Source organism: Ictidomys tridecemlineatus, chromosome 3, assembly GCF_052094955.1.
Source record: "Ictidomys tridecemlineatus isolate mIctTri1 chromosome 3, mIctTri1.hap1, whole genome shotgun sequence".
NCBI classification, from domain to species: Eukaryota; Metazoa; Chordata; class Mammalia; order Rodentia; family Sciuridae; genus Ictidomys; species Ictidomys tridecemlineatus.
Genome location: NC_135479.1, coordinates 18,040,365 through 18,060,774, shown reverse-complemented (window position 1 = coordinate 18,060,774; position 20,410 = coordinate 18,040,365). Strand labels below are relative to the sequence as shown.

Genomic DNA, 20,410 nt, shown 5'->3' with positions numbered 1-20,410 from the left:
ACACATTAGGGAAAAGGACTGCTTTGGTTCTCCCTGCCAATTGAGATCCCTACATCATAAACTGATAGGCAGCCAGAGGCTGAAGTAAATTTGACTGAGGATCTAGTGAAGTCTTCTACCTTGGTCAAAGCACAGACAATAAAGTTTGGGAAACAATTTCTTTTGGGTAGAAACAGAAAGGTTATAACTTAAAGGATCACAGAAGAAATGAAGAGAACTAAGATGAATAAAAATGAAAATCTTCCTATAAAAGTTCAAAATGCAGAGGTAAATTGGGCATGGTGTATGCTTTTAATCCCAGCAACTCAGGAGGTTGTCACAGGTGGATCCCAAGTTCAAGGTTAGCCTCAGCAACTTGGTGAGACCCCTGGCAACTTAGTAAGATTGTGTCTCAAATAAATAGATAGATAGGGAGGGTCCTCCTACCCTCCCACCACTGTAAAGAGCCAGGCAGCTACTGTATTTCCAAGGAGGATCACTCCTCCCAGCTTTTAGGGGAAGTCCCAGGATAGAGGCCAAGACATGCCCCGGGAGGCTATGGTTGGCAGTACCTGGCCACAGAGATCCAAAGGCGGCCCACAGTGCATATCTGGGAATCTTCCTCATCCTCCAGAGTATAGTTCTCCCCCAGCACCTTCACAGGCTGCCCAGCATGGATGGTGCCACTCAGTACCCGGCCGAATGCATGAAACTGAACTCCATCATCTGTGCTGTACATTTTAGTAGTGTGACACATCAGGGGACCCTGGAGGAAGAGACAGGGCAGCTTCAACTACATACATCTTGTGGGTAAGTACTGCTGTCTTCACCTCTTGGCAGTAACTACACGAACTCCGGAGAACCCAGACCTAAGGAAGATATGGTGATCACTCAAGAAAGTTCCAAACTATGGTCTGACCCTTCCTCTCTGGAGGGTTAACAGGAGACACAGGCTAAGGTAACGGGAAGACAAGCAGGTTTGGGATGGCAAATTGGCAATACTGACAAAATTACTTGCCTTAAATTTCCTCTGAACGTGTAACTCACAATTCTCAACCATATGCTTATGACGAGACACTACATTGCCTAAGGAATGGCTGGAGATTTTTTTTTTTTGGTAGTTGCTGTTTTTTGGTGTCTGGGGATTGAACCCAGGGTCATATCCATGCTAAGCATATGCTCTAGCATGGAGCTACACTCTAGCCCTAGAAAGGTGTTTTTAAACCCCAGACTGACAAGACAGATACCACTTGTTGAATCTTTACTATCTGCTAGTAATCTTTACTATAGCACCATGCTAAACACAATTGTAATACTTCCTTAATCTTGTTTAACTGTCGTAACAACTGCTCACATATTATCCTCACATTACAGAACAAGACCCCGAGAGTCAGAAAGCATGAGAGTGTTCACTAGTACTGGCAACATCTGGCTGTGAATTCAGACCTGACTCTGCTCACGGAGGGATCAGTGGGAGGCAAAGATGGGAAAGAGAGCATTACTCCTAAGACCAAAAATCAGTATGCCTATGCAGGAAGGGAACTGGGGGCCATGTTCACTTACATCAGGGTCACAGTCGCTCATGGCCTCGCCAAGGTCAGAGTCTACACCACCTGTGTAGGTGTGCTCAATCTTAGGCTTGGCACCCACCTTTGGAGAAGGGATGTGCTGTACACACATGTCCACAAAGCCTGTGAAGAGAGAAGAGAAAGCCATGACTACATACTCTCATAGGGGGAAATGAGCAGCAATTATGGACCTTCTCATGACATTGAGGAAAATGCAAGGAGTACGATTTTGGTTCTAAAAACTATGGAACTATGGAACTATGGGAGACCAACCTGACTCGTGACTGAGTCACACTCCCCGACTGGGTGCTGAGGCGCTCAGTCACAGAAATGTGGCAGAGCTTTCCCCACCCTTCTTGGGTTTGACGGTTGGTGTCTCATGCATGGGTGTGTCTTGCTACAGCCCCATAGGTGAAGCTATGCTCACCTGTTCCTTTGTAATATAACCCCTTACCCTGTTTAGAATAGAATCTTCCATGGAAGTACCTTGTGTGTGTCTCCTTTTCTTACTGTGCCCTTGAGTGTGGCCTACCCAGGTGTCAGTCAATCTGCTGACAGTGGACATCATGAAGATATTCAGCCCCCTGAAACCTGACCCCTTGCCTCATTTGAATAACTTCTCCTCAATAAAAGGGGTCAGCATGTGCTCTCGCTCTCTCTCTTCCTGCAGACCCTTAAGGTCAGAGGAGCCATCACAGAGATCCCAAAGAAAAAGGTATTTGTGTCTCTTGTGTGATAATTTTGTGCAGCCCAGTTAGCCCAGTTCAACTGGAGTAACCCCTGAGCCTTTTAGTTGCAAACAGAATGGAACTATGATTTTAGGGAAGAATTTTGCTGAAAGATTTGGAGTTGTACTGCTTCAGAGAAGTTTAAGAAGCAGGTCTCAGTGATACAGATTTCTTGGAACTCAGCTGACAAAACAGTTTAAAGTTTCTACAGCAATCCATGGCCACAGAGATCCATGCTTTTATTGACTATAAACATTTACTGAGAGCTTGTACTGACCTAGAAAAGCACCCTATCTCTTCTTGCTCAAATAATTCCTGAACTGAGAAAGTCTCCATATTTCTATTCAATAAATTACTATTTTCCTAACAGAATAATAAGCCATATAAGAGAAAGCACTCAACCAGGCATGGTGGCACACTTTTGTAATCTCAGTTACTTGGAAGACTGAGGCAGAAAGATCACAAGTTCAAAGCCAGCCTCAGCAACTTACTGAGGCCCTAAGCAACTTAGCAAGACATTGTTTTAAAATATAAAAAAGGGCTAGAGATGTAGCTCAGTGGGTGAGTGCCCTGGGTTAAATCCCCAGTACCAAATAACAAACTCAGGTCTATTTTCAATCAGCCCAGTGCTTTTCCTTCTATATATTCTCATAGGGGAAAATGAGCAGCAATTATGGACCTCCTATGTCACTAAGGCACAGGAGAGCACCTTGTAGGAAAGGGAAACCTGGGTTTATAACCCAAGTCTCCTGAATCCTAGCCTAAAATCTCCCTACTATCTCACTCCCCCAGGTGTTTGCTTTCCTGACTATTCCCTAGCAAATATTCCAAACCCAGAATTTATCTCATCTCTTGTCACTTGGAAGCTCCTCCTGTTTGGGAGGTCTAATTTCTTTAAGTTCCCAAGTCAGGAGTTTTGCTATCATCCACTAAGGAAAGCAGCTCGGCAAAAATAGAAAGCTTCTGTATCCCAAACTATGGTTTGTTTAAAGAGCCTCAGCACTTGGACCACTACTGCAGGGTAAAAAAGAGTTCTGGTGACACCTGTGACAGGACACAAGAAGGTGAGCTCTCTATTACCTGTGAACTCGCCAAAGAACTTTTTGCAGACCAGTCTGAGCAGGGGGCGGATGTTCAGCTTCAGCTCTTCCTTGGTCAGGTGGATGCCAAGCTCATCGAGGGTCCTCGGCAAGCTGGTGTCCACATCACCCACCACCTGTGGGAGAACCAGATACCAAGTCAACTGCAGTTAAGAGCCACGGTGTGGTGCTATAGACAGGGAGGGCAAAGGGCAATCTGAAAAGCTGCTGCACTGGTTCTCTTCCACAGGGAGAGTTCTTCAAGGACAATAGTTTGGTTTCAAGAAACCTAGTGGGGGCTGGGGATGTGGCTCAAGCGGTATCGCGCTTGCCTGGCATGTGCGGGGCGCTGGGTTCGATCCTCAGCACCACATAAAAATAAAAAATAAAGATGTTGTGTTCACCGAAAACTGAAAAATAAATATTAAAAAATTCTCTCTCTCTTAAAAAAAAAAAAAGAAGAAGCCGCCTAGCATACCTACCCTTCAACCCAAAGTGGGGCAGAGCCAACTTGGTGAAATACCCATCTGCCAATAAAAGAAGCACTCAATTTGATTTCTGTTGGTGCTGCCCCCTGGTGTCTGAAAAGCAGCATCACTTCTACTCAGGAAATCCCTTACCCCTCCTACTCAAGAGACTGTTCAGATTTAGAGGATCAAAGGACTGGAAGAACCAAAAAAGGCCACCCTTTTCATTCTGTCAGGACAATGCCACACTAAATTATCCTCAGCAGACTCAAGGTCTCCACTGAGGCAGATTCTATAAATTTCTTTTATTAATCCATTCCAGTCTTGACAAAAGATACTAAGTGGTTTTCAGTGCTGATAAATTTTAATGGCTATTTTGCCTTGTTGCTAAGTTTTGCTCTTTTATCAGCTGGAATGGCCACACACATTCCATGTGAGAAAGAAGAGAGAGAGAGAGAGAGAGAGAGAGAGAGAGAGAGAGAGAGAGAGAGAGAGAGAGAGAGAGAGAGAAAGAGAGAGGGGGGGGGAGTTTTCTTTGTGCAAGATGCTTATTAAGCATATTTCATCACTGAGAAAGGTCTGTATGAAAATTCCTATGTATCATTTTTACCCTTTTAGTCCTGCACTTCCACTTCTGGTAGCACAAATTCATATAAACAAAATGTTATATTAAGTCTCCCCCCCAACACTGGATTACAGCCCTATTTATTTATTCATTTATCTATCTATCTATCTATTTATTTATTTGTGGTGCTGAGGATTGAACCCAGGGCTTTGTTCAAGCAGGGCAAGCACTCTACCAACTGAGCTATATCCCAGCCCCCCTTTTTATTTATTTAAAAAAAATTTACGGGGCTGGGGATGTGGCTCAAGCGGTAGCGCGTTCCTCTGGCATGCGTGCGGCCCGGGTTCGATCCTCAGCACCACATACAAAACAAAGATGTTGTGTCCGACAAAAGCTAAAAAAAAAATTTACCAGGGATTTTACTCAGGGGCACTCAATACTGAGCCACATCCCCAGCCCTATTTTTGCATTTTATTTACAGACAGGGTCTCACTGAGTTGCTTATTAGCACCTCGACGTGGCTGAGACCAGACTTGAACTTGCAATCCTCCTGTCAGCCTCCTGAGCTGCTGGGATTACAGGCATACACCACCATGCCTGGCCTCCTTTTTATATTTTTTAATTTTATTTTTTTAAGGTACCAAGGATTAAACACAGGGGCACTCAACCACTGAGCCACATCCCCAGCCCATTTTTGTATTTTATTAGAGACAGGGTCTCATGGAGTTGCTTAGCTGAGACCAGACTTGCAATCCTCCTGTCAGCCTCCCGAGCTGCTAGGATTACAGGCATGTGCCACTGTACCAGGCCCCTTTTTATTTTTTGAGGTAGGGTCTCACTAAGTTGCTAAGGCTGACCTCCAACTTGTCATCCACCTTCTTCAGCTTCCTGTGTAGGTGGAATTACCGGCATGCACCACCATAGCTTAACACAAACATCTTTAATATATAAACAACCAAGAGGTCACAATTATATCTGTAAATTAAATTTCCACAACCAAAATTATTCTTCTAAAGAGTTAGGATATATAATCCCAGCAATGCAGGAGGCTGAGGCAGGAGCAACACAAGTTCAAAGCCAGCCTAAACAAGGGCTTTGTGCATGCAAAAACAAAAAATAAAAAATAGGTCGGGATGTGATGTGAGTTCAATCTCTGGTACTACACAAAAAACAAAATATTGACGGCTACTCCCTCATGCTCAGTAAAACAAAACTGAGCAGGTGAGCAGGTTTAGGGCAGAGGGGAATATGACTTCATCAGTTTTTCCATCTGTGCTTACAAGAGCAGACCTGAAGCAGGTGGCCTGACACTCACCTGAGCAAGGATCTTATAAAGGGGCTCCAAGATAAACTCCACGAAGCTCCTCTGGGAGCTGCTGGTTGGGGCCTTTTTTGTGAACTTTCGCCTAAAAAGAGAAATAAGAGTCCTGAGTGACCCAGGAGGGAGAAGGCAGTGTCACTGACCCCAAGGCTGCACTGCCTAGGTTCTGAGTCTGAGCAGGAGCAAAGGGAGGAATGCATTGTGATCATAGTTTCCAAAGAGATATTTTTGAGAGGACACATGATTACAACCCTCCTGCATGCCTGAGGACCTCAGTAGAAACAGCCTCTCATATAATATTAGACACCAATCCAGGGGAACAAGGACAGCAGCTCATGTCTAAGAAACAAGTAGGTTTTATCTTGGAAATTCTTTATTTGTCCTTGCTTACTGGGGAGAATGAATTACCCCACCACCCTTTCAGAGAGTCATGAACCACACTCTACTTACGTCTTAGGGTTGAAGTAGATGTCACCCCAGAGTCTTTTAGCAAATTCCTGGTAATTAATGTCACCTACAGAAAAGTCACACAATTATAATCTACCTAGCACAGGGTTGTTTGAAATCTGTTTCAGGTGCTACAAGTGGTCCTCAACCATGTTGAGTAATTCTAGTATTTCCTTTTCAGGGTCCAGTCAAGTAGTCAGACAAAGTTATTCAGGCACAGGAAGGACAGGACTGGCCTAAAGTTTACAAGACTAAGCTGAAGCCAAAATGAGAACACAAGCATTTTTCTCCCTTTTCAGCAAGCACTAGGACTGAGCTATAGACAAGGCATGAAACAACAGCTCAATCGCCTATATACATTTTCTGTCTGTATCTAACCCTCACAGTCTTTCTAAGGAAGCACAGTTTAATGGTTCCTTTCTCTTCCCTTCTTTCTTTTTTGCAGTGCTGGGGGTTGAACTCAGGGTCTCATGTGCATGCTAGGCAAACATTCTGCCACTGAGCCATATCCCCAGTCCTTCAATCTTTCTTGATCCACCTAAAAGCTCTACTCTGCTTCCAGTATGGGTCAACTTATTACTGAAGCATCTGCATAAGGCTCTAATGAGCCCTAAAACTCTAATAGGCAATCATTCAGCCCTCCAGGGAGAAAACACCAAAAACAATCTTTGTCTCATCTTTTATCAATTAATAGTTTTAGGCTGACTGCAACTGCTAAACCTAATCAGACTGAACCAAGCAACTGACTTGAAATTCAAGTGTCATAAGCTCCTGAAAAGCCAAGTTCAAAAGCAAATGCTTGAAATCCCAATTACTTGGGAGGATGAGGCAGGAATATTCCAAGTTCAAGGGCAGCCTAGGTAACTTAATGAGACCCTGTCTCAAAAAAAAAAAAAAAAGGGGGGGGGCTGTGATATGGCTCAGTGATTAAGCACTCTTGGGTTTAATCCCTGGTTCTAATAAACAAACAAACAAACAAATGAATAAAAGAATGAATAGCACTGGGGGTGTTGTTGGAATTCAGTGATATAGCACTTGCCTAGCATGTGAGACCCTCGGTTCAATTTCTAGTGCCACAAAAACAGCAACAACAATAAAAACCTCCTAAAAAATTCAATTAGGTCATTGACAAAACAACTACCTTCTGGATATTTCTTCCCAGATGTCAGGCTGTTTTTTCTCACCTGAGGCAGCACAAAGGAAAGTCACATTCCCCTTCAGACCTTTCAATCTCTTTGTGAGGCACCACAACATTTCAAATAAGTTCCAAATCTTTTTCTTCCCCATGTTAATTACCAAGTCTTCCATTCTGTCCCACTTTAGTAGTTACCAAAATGTTCATTCTTCTCTGATCTGCAATGTCTTTTAGACCCCCTTACTGTTGCTCTTATTGTGTTGGAGCACTGGACTGAACTACTTCTCCTCTTATGTAGTGCTGGAAATGGAACCCAGGGCCTCTTGCATGCTAGGCAAGTACTCTACCACTGAACTCCCAGACTTGGAGTGTATTTTTTCTTTTTCCCAGTACTGGGAATTGAATCGAGGAATGCTCCATTGCTGAGCTACATCCCCAGCCATTTTTAAAATTTTGAGACAGGATTTGGCTAAGCAGCCTATGTTGGCCTTGAGCTTGCAATCTTCTTGCTTCAACCTCTGAAGTAGCTGGGATACAGCCATGTGCCACTGTGCTAGGCTGTGCTGAACTTCTTGAATACCTATAAGAAGGTACCCAAAATTTAACAGAGGTTTCATAAATGTTCACTGAAAGAATGAATAAACACTTCTCCAATCCATTTCTTCCTTTTCAAATTTCACAGGTAATGCTAATTGTATACCCACAATCCTATATCTGAACACTGGCAAAATATCTTGCATTCCATCCTCCTCCTGGTCTATCTTTCATCATCAGATTTGCAGATACCACTCCAATCTCTGATAGTTTCTCATTTCCTACAGGATAAAGTACCTGGAATCCAAATCCTCCTCTATGTGGTCCGAAACCAGCCACTAGTAGTTTTTTTAAGTTGTAGATGGACATAATACCTTTATTTATTTGTTTCATGTGGTGCTGAGGATGGAACCCAGTGCCTCATACATGCCAGATGAGTGCTCTACCACTGAGCCATAACCCCAGACCCCTCACTAGCAATTCTGATTTGAACTTTTTCCTTGGCAATTTAGTCCACTGTTTTCTGCAGAGGCCATGACCGACAATGCCTGCCTCCACACTCCCTCTTCCAATTCTCTGAGTGTGGAATGCCTGGCTCCCTAGTCTCTACTTGCTCAAGCCTGCCTTTCTTTGTGCAGCCTACTGTGCTGCTAGGCCACTGAAGCTGACGTTCCCTGCCATTCCCTGAGCTCTACTTGCCTACCCCAGCTACTTGGCACTCAGCTCCTGCAATCATCTTACACTGCCATTCCTCACTCTGTGATTTTGACTAGTGGAAGAAACTCCTAGAAGTCAGAGACTATTTATCATGCACTGTTATACTGTATCCCTAGCAAGAGGGCTCAGAATTGATTCGGCAGTATGGTGCAAATGATTTGAGAGAACCAACTCCACCAAATTCTGTGAACTTGTGTAAAGTGAGTATGTAAAATAAAATGCAGTAAGTACTGCATATGAAAAATGAAGAGGAAGGACTACATATCTCTGATATTCCCTTCAATGCTGACCTTTAGAAGTGCATATACAGCTTTTCATGATGATAATACTGAAAAGTGGCCCAAAGGAGTAGTAACAGTTTTTCACATAGCTCAGAACATTTTCAAAGAGAAACTAAAGTATATGTACATTATAATTACAGAAAGGGTCTTTGATTTTGCTTCCATGCTGATACAAAGGACATTGAGCTGAACAAGTTGATACAAAGGACAAACTTGTACTGGAAGCCCACCAAATGAATTTCATTCATTGTCCACCTATCCATTTTTTAAAATAGCACTGTCTGGAAACAAATCAAATATTCATCTAATGGTGAATGATCCAATGATGAGTGAAAACCCAGGAAATTGGTATATATATGATCTCATTCATGTAAAATAATAAACAGGAAAAGAGAGAACCAAAAAGAAAATGTTAACAGTGGCAAGGGTAAAGAAGTGATGGGTATATTTTAATTTCTTGACCAGATTTTACTGTATTTTCCTCTTTCCTATAATAAACACCTATTAAATATACACGTGTTTTTAAAATGATAGGCTGGAGGTCTAGCTCATTGATAGGGCAATGCCTGGCATCCATGAAGCCCTGGGTTCTATCCCCATTGCCACCACTACAAAAAAAAAAAAAAAAACAAGAACAAAAAAACACCATCTTAGGGTTGTTTTTTTTTTTTTTTTGGGGGGGGGTGGTTAACAGGGATTAACTTAGGGGCACTTAACCACTGAGCCACATCCCCAGCCACCTTAACACTCTCACCCCCTCGCCCCCAGTTTTTTAGAGACAAAGTCTCACTGAGTTGCTTAGGGCTTTGTTAAGTTGCTGAGGCTGGCTTTGAACTTGCGATCCTCTTGCCTCAGCCTCCCGAAGTCACTGGGATTATAGGCATGTATCACTGGGCCTGGCTAAACTTAAAAAACAAGTTTTGCTTGTTTTTTCAAAGGAACAAAGTCATCCACCCTGAGAATGAGGTGGTGTGACTGGTGAGAACAGAAATGGTGGTCCCCCACTACCTCTCTGTTGTGAGACTTCTCATAGGGCCTGTATCTTCAGCCCTGAAAATAGGGTAACAACTCCCTATGAAAGAATTACTTCATTGACACACATAAGACTATCAATACATGGTTCCTATTGGAATTGGAGGTAACTGGTGAGGCAACAGAAATGGAAAAGCTGGGGAGCCCCTTGAGTAGGGAAGCTGACCTCAGAGATCTGGTGTCAATGCTCTGGACACCCATAGACTCATGCAACTGGGTCTGCCTGTGGAGGCTTGTACAGTCTAATTTGGGTTCTCAATTAGACCTATCAAATTTATATGTGCTTAGTTACAGCTGGAAAAACAGAAGCTCTAACAGAGAGACTCCACCTTTAAGAAGGAAGTCTGAAATTGCTTTGCAGGCATGGATAATTCCTACTTTGTAAACTCTGCCTCACTTCCCAGTTGCTTTTGTTTTTCTTTTGTTAGAAACTATTAAACCTAAAGAAAACGATAGGTCAAAAAGAGTCCCAAATATGACAATAATAGGTGATGAACTGTTTCCTCTCCAACAGGATACTGTGACATGAAGCCAGTCTGAGCCATTCAGCAGGAAATGCACACATGACTCTGGGGAAGCTGGCGAGACACAGTGCCAGCCAGAGCTTACCAAAAGTGTCAGCATAGATCTTGGCAAAGGAGCCCAACGTGAAGCAGATGCTGTACTGGGAGCTGGAGAAGCAGACATTGCCCAGGAGCGGGGAAAGGATCAGGTTCTCATCGGTGGAATACATGCTGAAAAAGAGAACGTGGTGAGCCAGTGCCAGGCTATGCAGCAGCCCGGATGCACTGCCAAGGGGGAAGGGCAGGAACTCTGTGTCACAGCCACTCTCCAGCCCTGAGGAGGGGCTTGCATAAGACTCTTAGTTTGCCAACAGCCTGGTCCAAGAAAGTGACATGATGGAGTTGTTCCCTAACTCCCAGTAACAAGCTGACTTCCCAAGCTGGGAACATTCTGCAGAATCTTAGAAAAGCTAACCACATAGGACAGACAAGGGGAAACCTGGAGGACAGAGACAAAGACCTTGGAACACAAGAAATGAATATAATGTGATCAGAGAGGAACACATTTGAGAGCATTCCCAATTTCATGAATACAAACAGACTTATGTACAAGTACCACTCATGAAAAGAAAGAAAAAGAACAACTTTGCTCCCCAAATTTACTGTCTTCGTTTTTCTTTGTTCAGCTTTGTTTTAAAAGTTTATGATAAAATTTTATTTTTTACTTATTTATTTATATTTTGCTGTGTTGAAGACTGAACGGAGGGAATTGTGTATGTCAGGTAAGCATTCTATAGCTGAGCTATATTCCCCCATTCATTTATTTTTTTAAAATTGTAGATCTAACCCAGGATATACTTTACCACTGAGCTAAATCCCCAGCCCTTTTTAATTTTGAGATAGAGCTCATTAAATTGCTAAGGCTGGCCTTGAACTTGCAATCCTATTGTCTCATCCTCCCAAGTCTCCAGAATTTCAAGCGTGCACCATCATGCCCTGTACAACTTTCAATCTTAAAAGTCATGCAGAAGGCCAGGCATGGTGGTGCACACCTATAATCCCAAGCAGCTTGGGAGGCTGAGGCAGGAGGATAATGAGTTCAAAGCCAGATTCAGCAAAAGCGAGGTACTAAGCAACTCAGTGAGACCCTATCTCTAAATGAAATACAAAATAGGGCTGGGGGTGTGGCTCAGTGGTCAAGTGTCCCTGAGTTCAATCTCTGGTACCCCCACCCCCCGGAAAAAAAGTCATGCAGAAGCCATAATAACCACCTCAAGCCCATTTGCATTAATAAGAAAACCAGTGTATACATGAATCAATTCCACAATTTTAGCCTTACTGGTACAGAATTTTCTAATTTAGAAATAAAAATATCAGCTTACAATAGTTCTCTACTTGCTTCCACCTACCCTGAAGTTATACTCTCAAGAAGCAACTGCTTTTGACTTTTTAAAAACTGCTCATAGGGTTGGCATACAGCTCACTGTTAGAACGTTTGCCTAGCATTCAAGATCCTGAGTTTGGGGCTGGGGATGTGGCTCAAGCGGTAGCACGCTAGCCTGGCATGCGTGCGGCCCGGGTTCGATCCTCAGCACCACATACAAACAAAGATGTTGTGTCTGCTGAAAACTAAAAAATAAATATTAAAAAATTCTCTCTCTCTCTCTTTAAAAAAAAAAAAGGATCCTGAGTTTGATCCTCTGTACAGCAAGGGAGGAAAAAAACCCCAAACAAACAAACCCTGCTGCTCTTGGAGTATTTACCTTGTTATCTGTAAGTATTTAAGCATCATATTTTATTACTTTTCTTATTTATAGGTTTAAAACATAACTCTTGACTTTCTATTTTGGTAGATCAAGATTTAAGCTAATTTCATCTCCTACTTAAAAAAAAAAAAAAAAAAAGGTTTTATTATTTTTTCTCAGCTTCTCCAGAAACAGGGAGAAAATATTCCTGTTGAGAATTAGTGCTACCAACTGGGGAGTCTCCTAAAGGTAACTCAGTCTTTGGATATATAGGGGCAACCCTCAATCTTCAACTGGAAAGGCATTTTTTCAATAGGATGGCCTTTTCCCAGGCCTATTTTAGAAGTCATACAGTACATTCTTCAGGCTGCAGATAAGAATGCCTTTAAGATATACTGAGAGCTGGGCTTGGTGGCACATGCTGATAATCTTAGCAACTCAGGAGGTTGAGGTAGCAGGAGGATTGCAAGTTCAAGGCCAGCCTCATCACCTTTGTGAGATCCTGTCTCAAAACAAAGAATAAAAAGGGCTAGGGGCTGGGGCTGCAGCTCTATGGCAGAGCACTTGCCCAACATGAGTAAGGCATTGGATCTGATCCCTAGCACCACATAAAAAAATGAATAAATAAAGGCATGCTGTCCATCTGTAACTACTAATAAGGGTCCCCGGGTTCAATCCCTAGGACCAAAATAAAACAAAATAAAGGAAAGAAAAAAGTACCAAAATGCCACTTAGATACTGTATACTATCCCATCACTCATACTCATTAAAGTGAGCCCTAAATCCACCTTGTTGAGAAGCAAGTATATCCACAGAAATACAGTTCCTTAATTTACTTAGTCTATGTTAATAAAATAGCAGCCAAAATTATTCAGCACTCAGTTGGCATAAGTAAGCTCTGTGTTTAGAATACTATACCAAATATCTATTTCATTTGTTGTTACATTTCGATAGGCAAAGATTATTACTTTTTTTATAGAAGCAAAAACTAAGCTTAAATAATCTGTCCAATTCACAGTTATCTCATGAAGATGAGACTGTTTCTAGAGCCCAAGGTACTGACCCCAATACTTCCTGTTTAAATTGGACAACTAGTCCAATTAACACAGGGCTAATGAGACAAGGCTATGGAGTCAATCGCTGTAGGGTCCTGAAAGATGCCTTGAATTCTGCCCAACTAGCTCATCAATACATGCCAAGAAATAAATTATGAGTTACTCCCAGAGGTATTCCTGGGTAAAATTAAGATTTATAAAAACCAGAGTCTCCAAGGACAGGAAATCCACTTCCTTATTAATCCACTGATTTCATCCACTACCTTATTAATCCATTGACTTCATCCACAATGTGGCGCAGCTTATAGTAAGCATCAGTTGGAGGCAGCTTCAGCTCCAGGATCAGTCTGTCAATCTTGTTGATACACACGGTGACTGCCAGCCTCTCCTGCACTGCATGCTTGATCAGCCGCTCAGTGTTCAGCATCACCTAACAAACACAGGGTTCAGAAGGTGTTGATAAGAACAAAGAGGGCAGAAAAGCCTAGAGCAGAGTCAGAGAGGGTACCAAACTTTCAAAACAAGAAGTACAAGAGAATAAAGGGCAGGGGAAAGATTGCCAGGAAGGATGCACTTTCCTAAAGGCAGATGTAGGAACTTTAAGAGTGCACTCTGTAGATCTGAGAAATATATGAATAAACACACTGAGGATGCTGGGAGCCAGGATTCTCAGCACAAAGAAGAAACCAGGAAGGACAGGAAGACCCATGGTGCTAGAATAGAATGTGAGTATTAGGATGAATGAGTTTCAATACACATGTACAGAAATAATTAAAGACACATGTAGGTATATGTTATCTACCAGTGCTCAATGAAAGAAAGGGACAGGAAATGATGTATCCCAAGAGCAACAAGCACACCTGGAACTTTGCTTCTAAATATTATTTCCTACTCTAAGAAGTCAGAGCTCATCTGGCATGGTGGGACATGCCTACAATCCCAGCTGCTTAGGAGGCTTAGCAAGAAGGATTGTAAGTTAGACGGCAATTTGGGTAAATTAGTGGAACAATTTTTCAAAAAAATAAAAAGGGCTTGGGGTGTAGCACACTGGTAGAGTGCTTGGTTAGCAAGCAAAAGACCCTGGGTTCAAACCCCAACATCACACACACAAAAAAGAAGCCCAAGTTCCTTGATGAACTGGATGATTCCAGGATCTCAGGAAAAGTATAAGATGAGTCTAGAACATACATCTTTTTGTGCCAGAGAGTAAGGAAGTGCTCAAAAATAGATGCATGAGGGCTGGGGATGTGGCTCAAGCGGTAGCGTGCTTGCCTGGCATGCATGAGGCCCGGGTTCGATCCTCAGCACCACATATAAACAAAGATGTTGTGTCCACCGAAAAAAACTAAAAAATAAATATTAAAAAAATTCTCTCTCTCTCCCTCTCTCTCTGTCTCTCACTCTCTCTTAAAAAAAAAAAAAATAGATGCATGGGTCATAAGCATGAAACAGCCAGCTTGAAGGAACTCTTACTAGCCAAATCTGGGACAACTACAGCATCAGTATATATACTAATAACATCAAGGAATTATAACCCACTGAATAAAATAAAAGCCATATAACCATACTGATAATAAATAAGCAAATTTGGGGGAGGGTTCTTCCTTACAACACAATTCTAACCAATAAATACAGAAGAAATAAAAGAGAAAAAAATCACCATTTGAAATAATTATAGAAATAAAAGCCAAGAATTATCAATGCATGATAAAATAATCAGGGAAAGGTTGATAACAAATAGAATACACAAAGTATCTCCCCATAAATTATTTATTACAAAGAAGGAAATATTAACTTTACACTAGAGAAACCTGGCCAACCTACTTTAACCAAGTGATCAAAGTTAGCATCATCAGTTATAGGATAAGGTAACATCATCTACTTCCTGATGTGATGGACTCATAAGAACATAACTATGCAGTACTCTTGCCCAAAGTAACTTGAAACTAATCAAGAGGAAACATTAAGTAAACCCAAATTGAGAGATAATTCTACAAAATAAATGCCCTATTCCCTTGAAAAATAATGCCAATGTCATAGGAGACAAAGGAAAGCTAAGGAACAGTTTCAATTAAAAGGAACTAAACACATAAATGAGATGCACCGTTCTGTATTAGGGGATAAAATTCAAGGACATTACTGGGCCAATCGTGAAATTGAATAAGGTCTACAAAAAATATCAGTTATGAGAGTGTTGTATCAATGTCAATTTCCTGGTTATGATTACTGTAAGTGAATGTACTTATCCTTATAAAATAAATTCTGCCAACTACTTTGGAGGCTGAGGCAGTAAAATCTCAAGTTCAAGGCCAGCCTGAGCAACTTAGCAAGACTGTGCTTCAAAATAAAATAAAAAGCTCTGAAGTTGTAGCTCAGTGGTAGGACGTTTGCCTGGCAACCATGAGGCCCTAGATTCAATCCCCAGCCCCACAAAAAAATAAGAACCAAGAAACAAAAAAATCATACAACAAACATAAAAGAAATCATGAAATATTTTACCGTTATTTATTTTTTTGGTACAGAGATTTAATCCAGGGGTTATTTACCACTAAGCTACAGGGTCTCACTACATTGCTTAGGACCTAAGTTGCTGAAACCAGACTTGAACTTGCAATCCTCCTGTCTCAGCCTCTGCAGTAGCTGGGATTACAGGCTTTTACCACAGTGTCCAGCTAATATTGTACTTTTAAATGGTTCAAAGGAGCTGGGAGTATAGCTCAAGTGGTAGAGGACTTGCCTAGAAGGCATGAGATCCTGGGTTTGGCCCTCAGCACCACACACTAGAAAACTAAAAAAAATAAATAAAATAAACAGTATAAAGGGAAAATATATATACATGTGTGTTTATCTGTGTTCAGAGAGAGAATTCCAGAGCAAATAAAAATAAAGGTGAGTTCCTTGTACTACTCAGGCAACTTCTCACTAACTTTAAAATTATTTCACAGTCAAAATTAAGTCAACTTTAAAAACTCACTCACAAAAAGAATGGTCAAGACTTCTTCCTCTGTTGGCTATCTCACCACTGACAATACAAACGCAGGTTAGTCAAGGTACCGAATCTTTCAATTTAGAAATATAAAAGACATCCTGGCCTTTTAACTCCAATCTCAGAAAAACCTATTAACTTTTAAAAATCCCTTTATATGAATATGCTTTCCTCCCTTCCTTTAATTTACATCTGTCATTATCTTTGTATTTCTTGAATGACAATGGGTCTTATAACTTTGAGCTTCACTGAGCAAAGAGACCCATCTTGATAATTAATTTTGAACTTCATTTGCTGCACTAATTTTAGAGCAAATCTAAGCCTTAATCCCAGACTTTCATGTTTGCTGGCTCCCAGCACACCTAATGCTCTGGGCACTGTGTGTGGGCAAACAGGAGAGCAGAGCCTGACTCACCCCCTCAGCAGCATCGATGAAAAGGACCACTCCATCTGAGATGCGCAAGCCAGCTGTGACCTCATCAGAAAAATTCACATGTCCTGAAAAGCAAATATTAAGTAAGTCACCAAATGGTGAGTGAGGAGGCACAATTAACTTGTTGTGTGATCTAAGGAGCACTTTGAAGCTTATAAACTCACAAACATCTGCTTTCACTTCTTCTCACAACTCCTTGGGCAGTGTACAAATTTCTTCCATTAGTCACATCCTTGGATTCATCATTTATTTATTTGTTTATTTTGCAGTACTGGGGATTAAACCCAGGATCACTGTACTACTGAACTACACTGCAGCCCTTTTTACTTTGAGCAGGGTTTCAGTAAGTTGCTGAGGCTGGTTTCAAACTCGTGATCCTCCTGCCTTAATACCCCCTACCACCAGATGCTGGAATTATGTAGGTGTGTGCCACTATGCCCAGGCGGATTAATATTTTTATACAGGAGGCCCCCATATATAAGAGATAGACAGTTTTACCTAGGAGGGCACAGTGAGCTTAACCTGACATACCAGCTTACTCTGTAAGCAGAGTTCTGTGGGACCTAAGACAATCTGGAGGAGGGAGAAAGGGCAAAGGGATGTGGGGTGCTGCTCAAGAAGTCAGTTTCCTGATAAGATGCTGCTAAGGGGAGAGGTATTGTTCTGTAGAAGCTGAGGGTATCAGGGCACTAGGTACCTGATAGTGTAATGAAAGCAAATCTACCAAAATGTAAAGTTCTAATTTTTTGTCCTCTTTTTTGCAGTGCTGAGAATTGAACTTAGGGTCTTGCATATGTTAGGTGCCTTAAAGCTATATCCCTAGCCCCCAAAATACTCTGCCCCAAGTCAGTCCTTTCTTCTCTATCTTCTTTTTTGGCAATACCAGGGATGGCAACAAGTCAGTCCTTTCCACAAAAGTTAGCTGTAAGGCAAGGTGCACTGCTCCCACAGTTATCTCCATGTCCACTGGTCTCCTTCAAAATACTGAGAGTGCCAGAGGCCAGAGACAAGGTCTAACAAACCTTTAGTTCTCCAGGGGCAAGCCTGGGGCCTGATACAGGCTGAAGTGAATAAATATATAAGGTTCCCTAAAATTAAAATATTCTAGAGGAAAGTAAAGACAATCATAAAGCACAGTGTTTGCTAATTAGTAAGAAGCAAGAAGATTCTGAAAAATGAAAATTACTTCAATAAAGAATGAAAGTGTGAAAGGAAAATAAAAACAAAAATGTGCTACTTCACATTGCTCTGGAAGCAGGAGCATAGAGCCCAAACCAGGACAGGTTTCAACCACACAGAGTAAGGGAATCACCTGGCGTGTCCATGATATTGAAGAGGTAAGATTTTCCTTTGGTATCTGGCAGGACCACAGTCACAGGAGTGCTCTTGATGCCAACACCTCTCTGAAAGCACAAGAGACAGTGGTCAAGACCTCTTGCTTTACTGGAAGGGTAGCAGTATAGCAAATTACAATGATATCTCTCTTTATAGTGGGTATAATTTTTATTTCTAATTCTAACCAAATTGACCTTGAAGATGAAACATATTTTTTGGTACTGGGGATCTAATCCAGGGTGCTTTACCACTGGGCCACATCCCCAATCCTTTTTATTTATTTATATTTTTTTTAAAAAAATATTTATTTGTAGGTGTAGATGGACAGAACACAATGCCTTTATTTTTTTTTTTTATGTGGTGCTGAGGATTGAACTGGCCGGGGTCCCGCCCGTGCTAAGCAAGTGCTCTACCGCTGAGCCACAATCCCAGCCCTCCTTTTTATTTTGAAACAGGGTCTCACTAAGTTGCTGAGGGTCAGGCCAAGTGGCTGAGGCTAGCATTGAACTTGCAATCCTCCTGTCTCAGCCTCGTGAATTGCCTGGGATTATAGGCGTGTGTTGCCATGCCCAGAGAATCTTATCTCTTCATACACTAGAAACAAAGATAACAGCGGACTATTTTAAAACTAAAACTAAACTAAAATAAAAAGATGTAGTAGCATAAACCTCTAATCCCAGTTTTTCAGGAGGCTAAAGTGGAAAGATCATAAGCTTAAGGCTAGCCTCAGCAACTTTGCAAGACCCTGTCTCAAAATAAAATACAGAAGGCTGGTGATGTACCTCAGAGTAGAATGCTCTGGGGTTCAATCCCCAGTCCCAGAAAAAGCAGGAAAAAAAGAAATAATCTGGGGCATATTCGTTTGTTGTTTTTTGTTGTTGTTGTTGTTAAAACAAATAAACAAACACAGATACAGTTTTTATAACACTTATAATAGGAAATAAATATTTTAAAAAATAGCCCAGTCGAACAAATTTATAAATATATTCAGAAACAAAAATAGCTAACATTAAGGCTGGGGTTGTGACTCAGTGATTGAGTGCTTGCCTAACATATGCGAGGTGCTGGGTTCGATCATCAGCACCACATAAACATAAATAAATAAAATAAAGGTATTGTGTCTAACTATAAAAAAAATAATTAAAAAAAAAAGCTAACATTCACTGATTACTTATCACATTCTACCTCTGTTCCAGGATTTTTTAGTTAACCATATCTACGAACATATAAGTCTTCCAAGTGTTCATTTAGGAAAAAAGGAATAGAAATAGAGGAAAAAGGACACAGAAGAGGTCAGAGGGAAGGGATAAAGATCCAGATGGAAAGATAAAAAGAAGCATAAAGATACATGAACCTGTTCAGAGGGAAGCTACTCCTTGGAAGAGATCATCCTATGGACGGACTCATCATATGGATGTAATTTTAAAAACTATGTTGAGCTTCACGAATCAGACTCACCTCTTAGTATTTGCTTTATTAGGCCAAATTAAATCCAGTCAAGGACAGGAAAGCCCCATCTTGCCCTCCAATTTGCCTCCCTAGTTCTCATCATGGAAGAGCAGGGGGAGAAGAGGTGTGGGGCAGAGCTGAGGGGCAGGTGGGCTATGGACCAAAATGCTGCCATAAAGGCCTCTCTACATTTTCTACAAAACTATTACTGGTGGGTCTGATATGGGTAACCATGTGATTTCCCAAGGTACACTTACCTCTTGCTCTGTGAAGAGGATGTCAGTATAGCATAACTGAAAAAAAAAGGTCATTACCATCTGAATTCAGACTCCTCTTCCACATACCAACCATCAATCACTTTTCCTCGCCACCTCCCAGCTAGGGCTTCTGCCCCAGGAGAACAGATGAAAACAGCAGGGTGTCCCCACAGCAATTCCAGACAATGAGACCAGTGCCCACTCAGCTGGAAAATGTTCCTTGATGTGTGGAGTCCTCCCCCCACCCCACCCCACCCCGCCTTTTGGGAGGGATCATTGAGGACCAGGAATGGCTGGACAGCTAAATTTTATCAAATACACTTCTGTCTTAAGAGTGGTAAAGGGAGATGCATGCCAGCCTTCAAGGAACCCCACATGTCAAAACAGTCAATCTGGCAGATTGAACATTTATTGCACTGAGACTTGCTGCCACAGTTGGCCTCATTCACAGGCATTTAAATTTACCATGAAAACAACAAGGTCCAATTGTATGATATTTATAGAGCAGGCTATTAATACTATGACAGGAAAGAACAGACTATAAAAGTCAGGATATATCATAACTGAGGAGGGATCCCAAGTGCAGAACAGATGATCTAAAAATACTGCAGGTTAATATTCTCTTTGCCTGAGAAAATTGAAATCATTTTCTTGTAGCCTATTAATAGAGATTATAATTATAAAGCAGTACTCCGTAGGTGTCACTATTTATAAAGAGTGGGAAGGGTGAGGAAGGGGAAGGAGAGACATCTTTCTGTATTTTGAATGATTCATTCTAAACCCTCAATAGAAGT

At 41.5% G+C, this 20,410-nt stretch overlaps 1 protein-coding gene across 2 annotated transcripts in view; it reads right to left on the bottom strand.

The window, feature by feature from the left end:
* Eftud2 (elongation factor Tu GTP binding domain containing 2) overlaps positions 1-20,410 on the bottom strand; it is a 42,693-nt gene that overhangs the window by 7,415 nt on the left and 14,868 nt on the right. For both annotated transcript variants that reach the window (XM_078041964.1, XM_078041963.1), the window contains exons 7-16: positions 19,617-19,652; positions 17,888-17,978; positions 16,558-16,640; positions 13,420-13,586; positions 10,463-10,587; positions 6,158-6,221; positions 5,702-5,792; positions 3,356-3,491; positions 1,543-1,670; positions 552-745 (exon numbers count right to left, since the gene is read on the bottom strand). In XM_078041964.1, the coding sequence (XP_077898090.1) occupies positions 552-745; positions 1,543-1,670; positions 3,356-3,491; positions 5,702-5,792; positions 6,158-6,221; positions 10,463-10,587; positions 13,420-13,586; positions 16,558-16,640; positions 17,888-17,978; positions 19,617-19,652 (1,115 nt within the window). The remainder of the gene's footprint in view (positions 1-551; positions 746-1,542; positions 1,671-3,355; positions 3,492-5,701; positions 5,793-6,157; positions 6,222-10,462; positions 10,588-13,419; positions 13,587-16,557; positions 16,641-17,887; positions 17,979-19,616; positions 19,653-20,410) is intronic.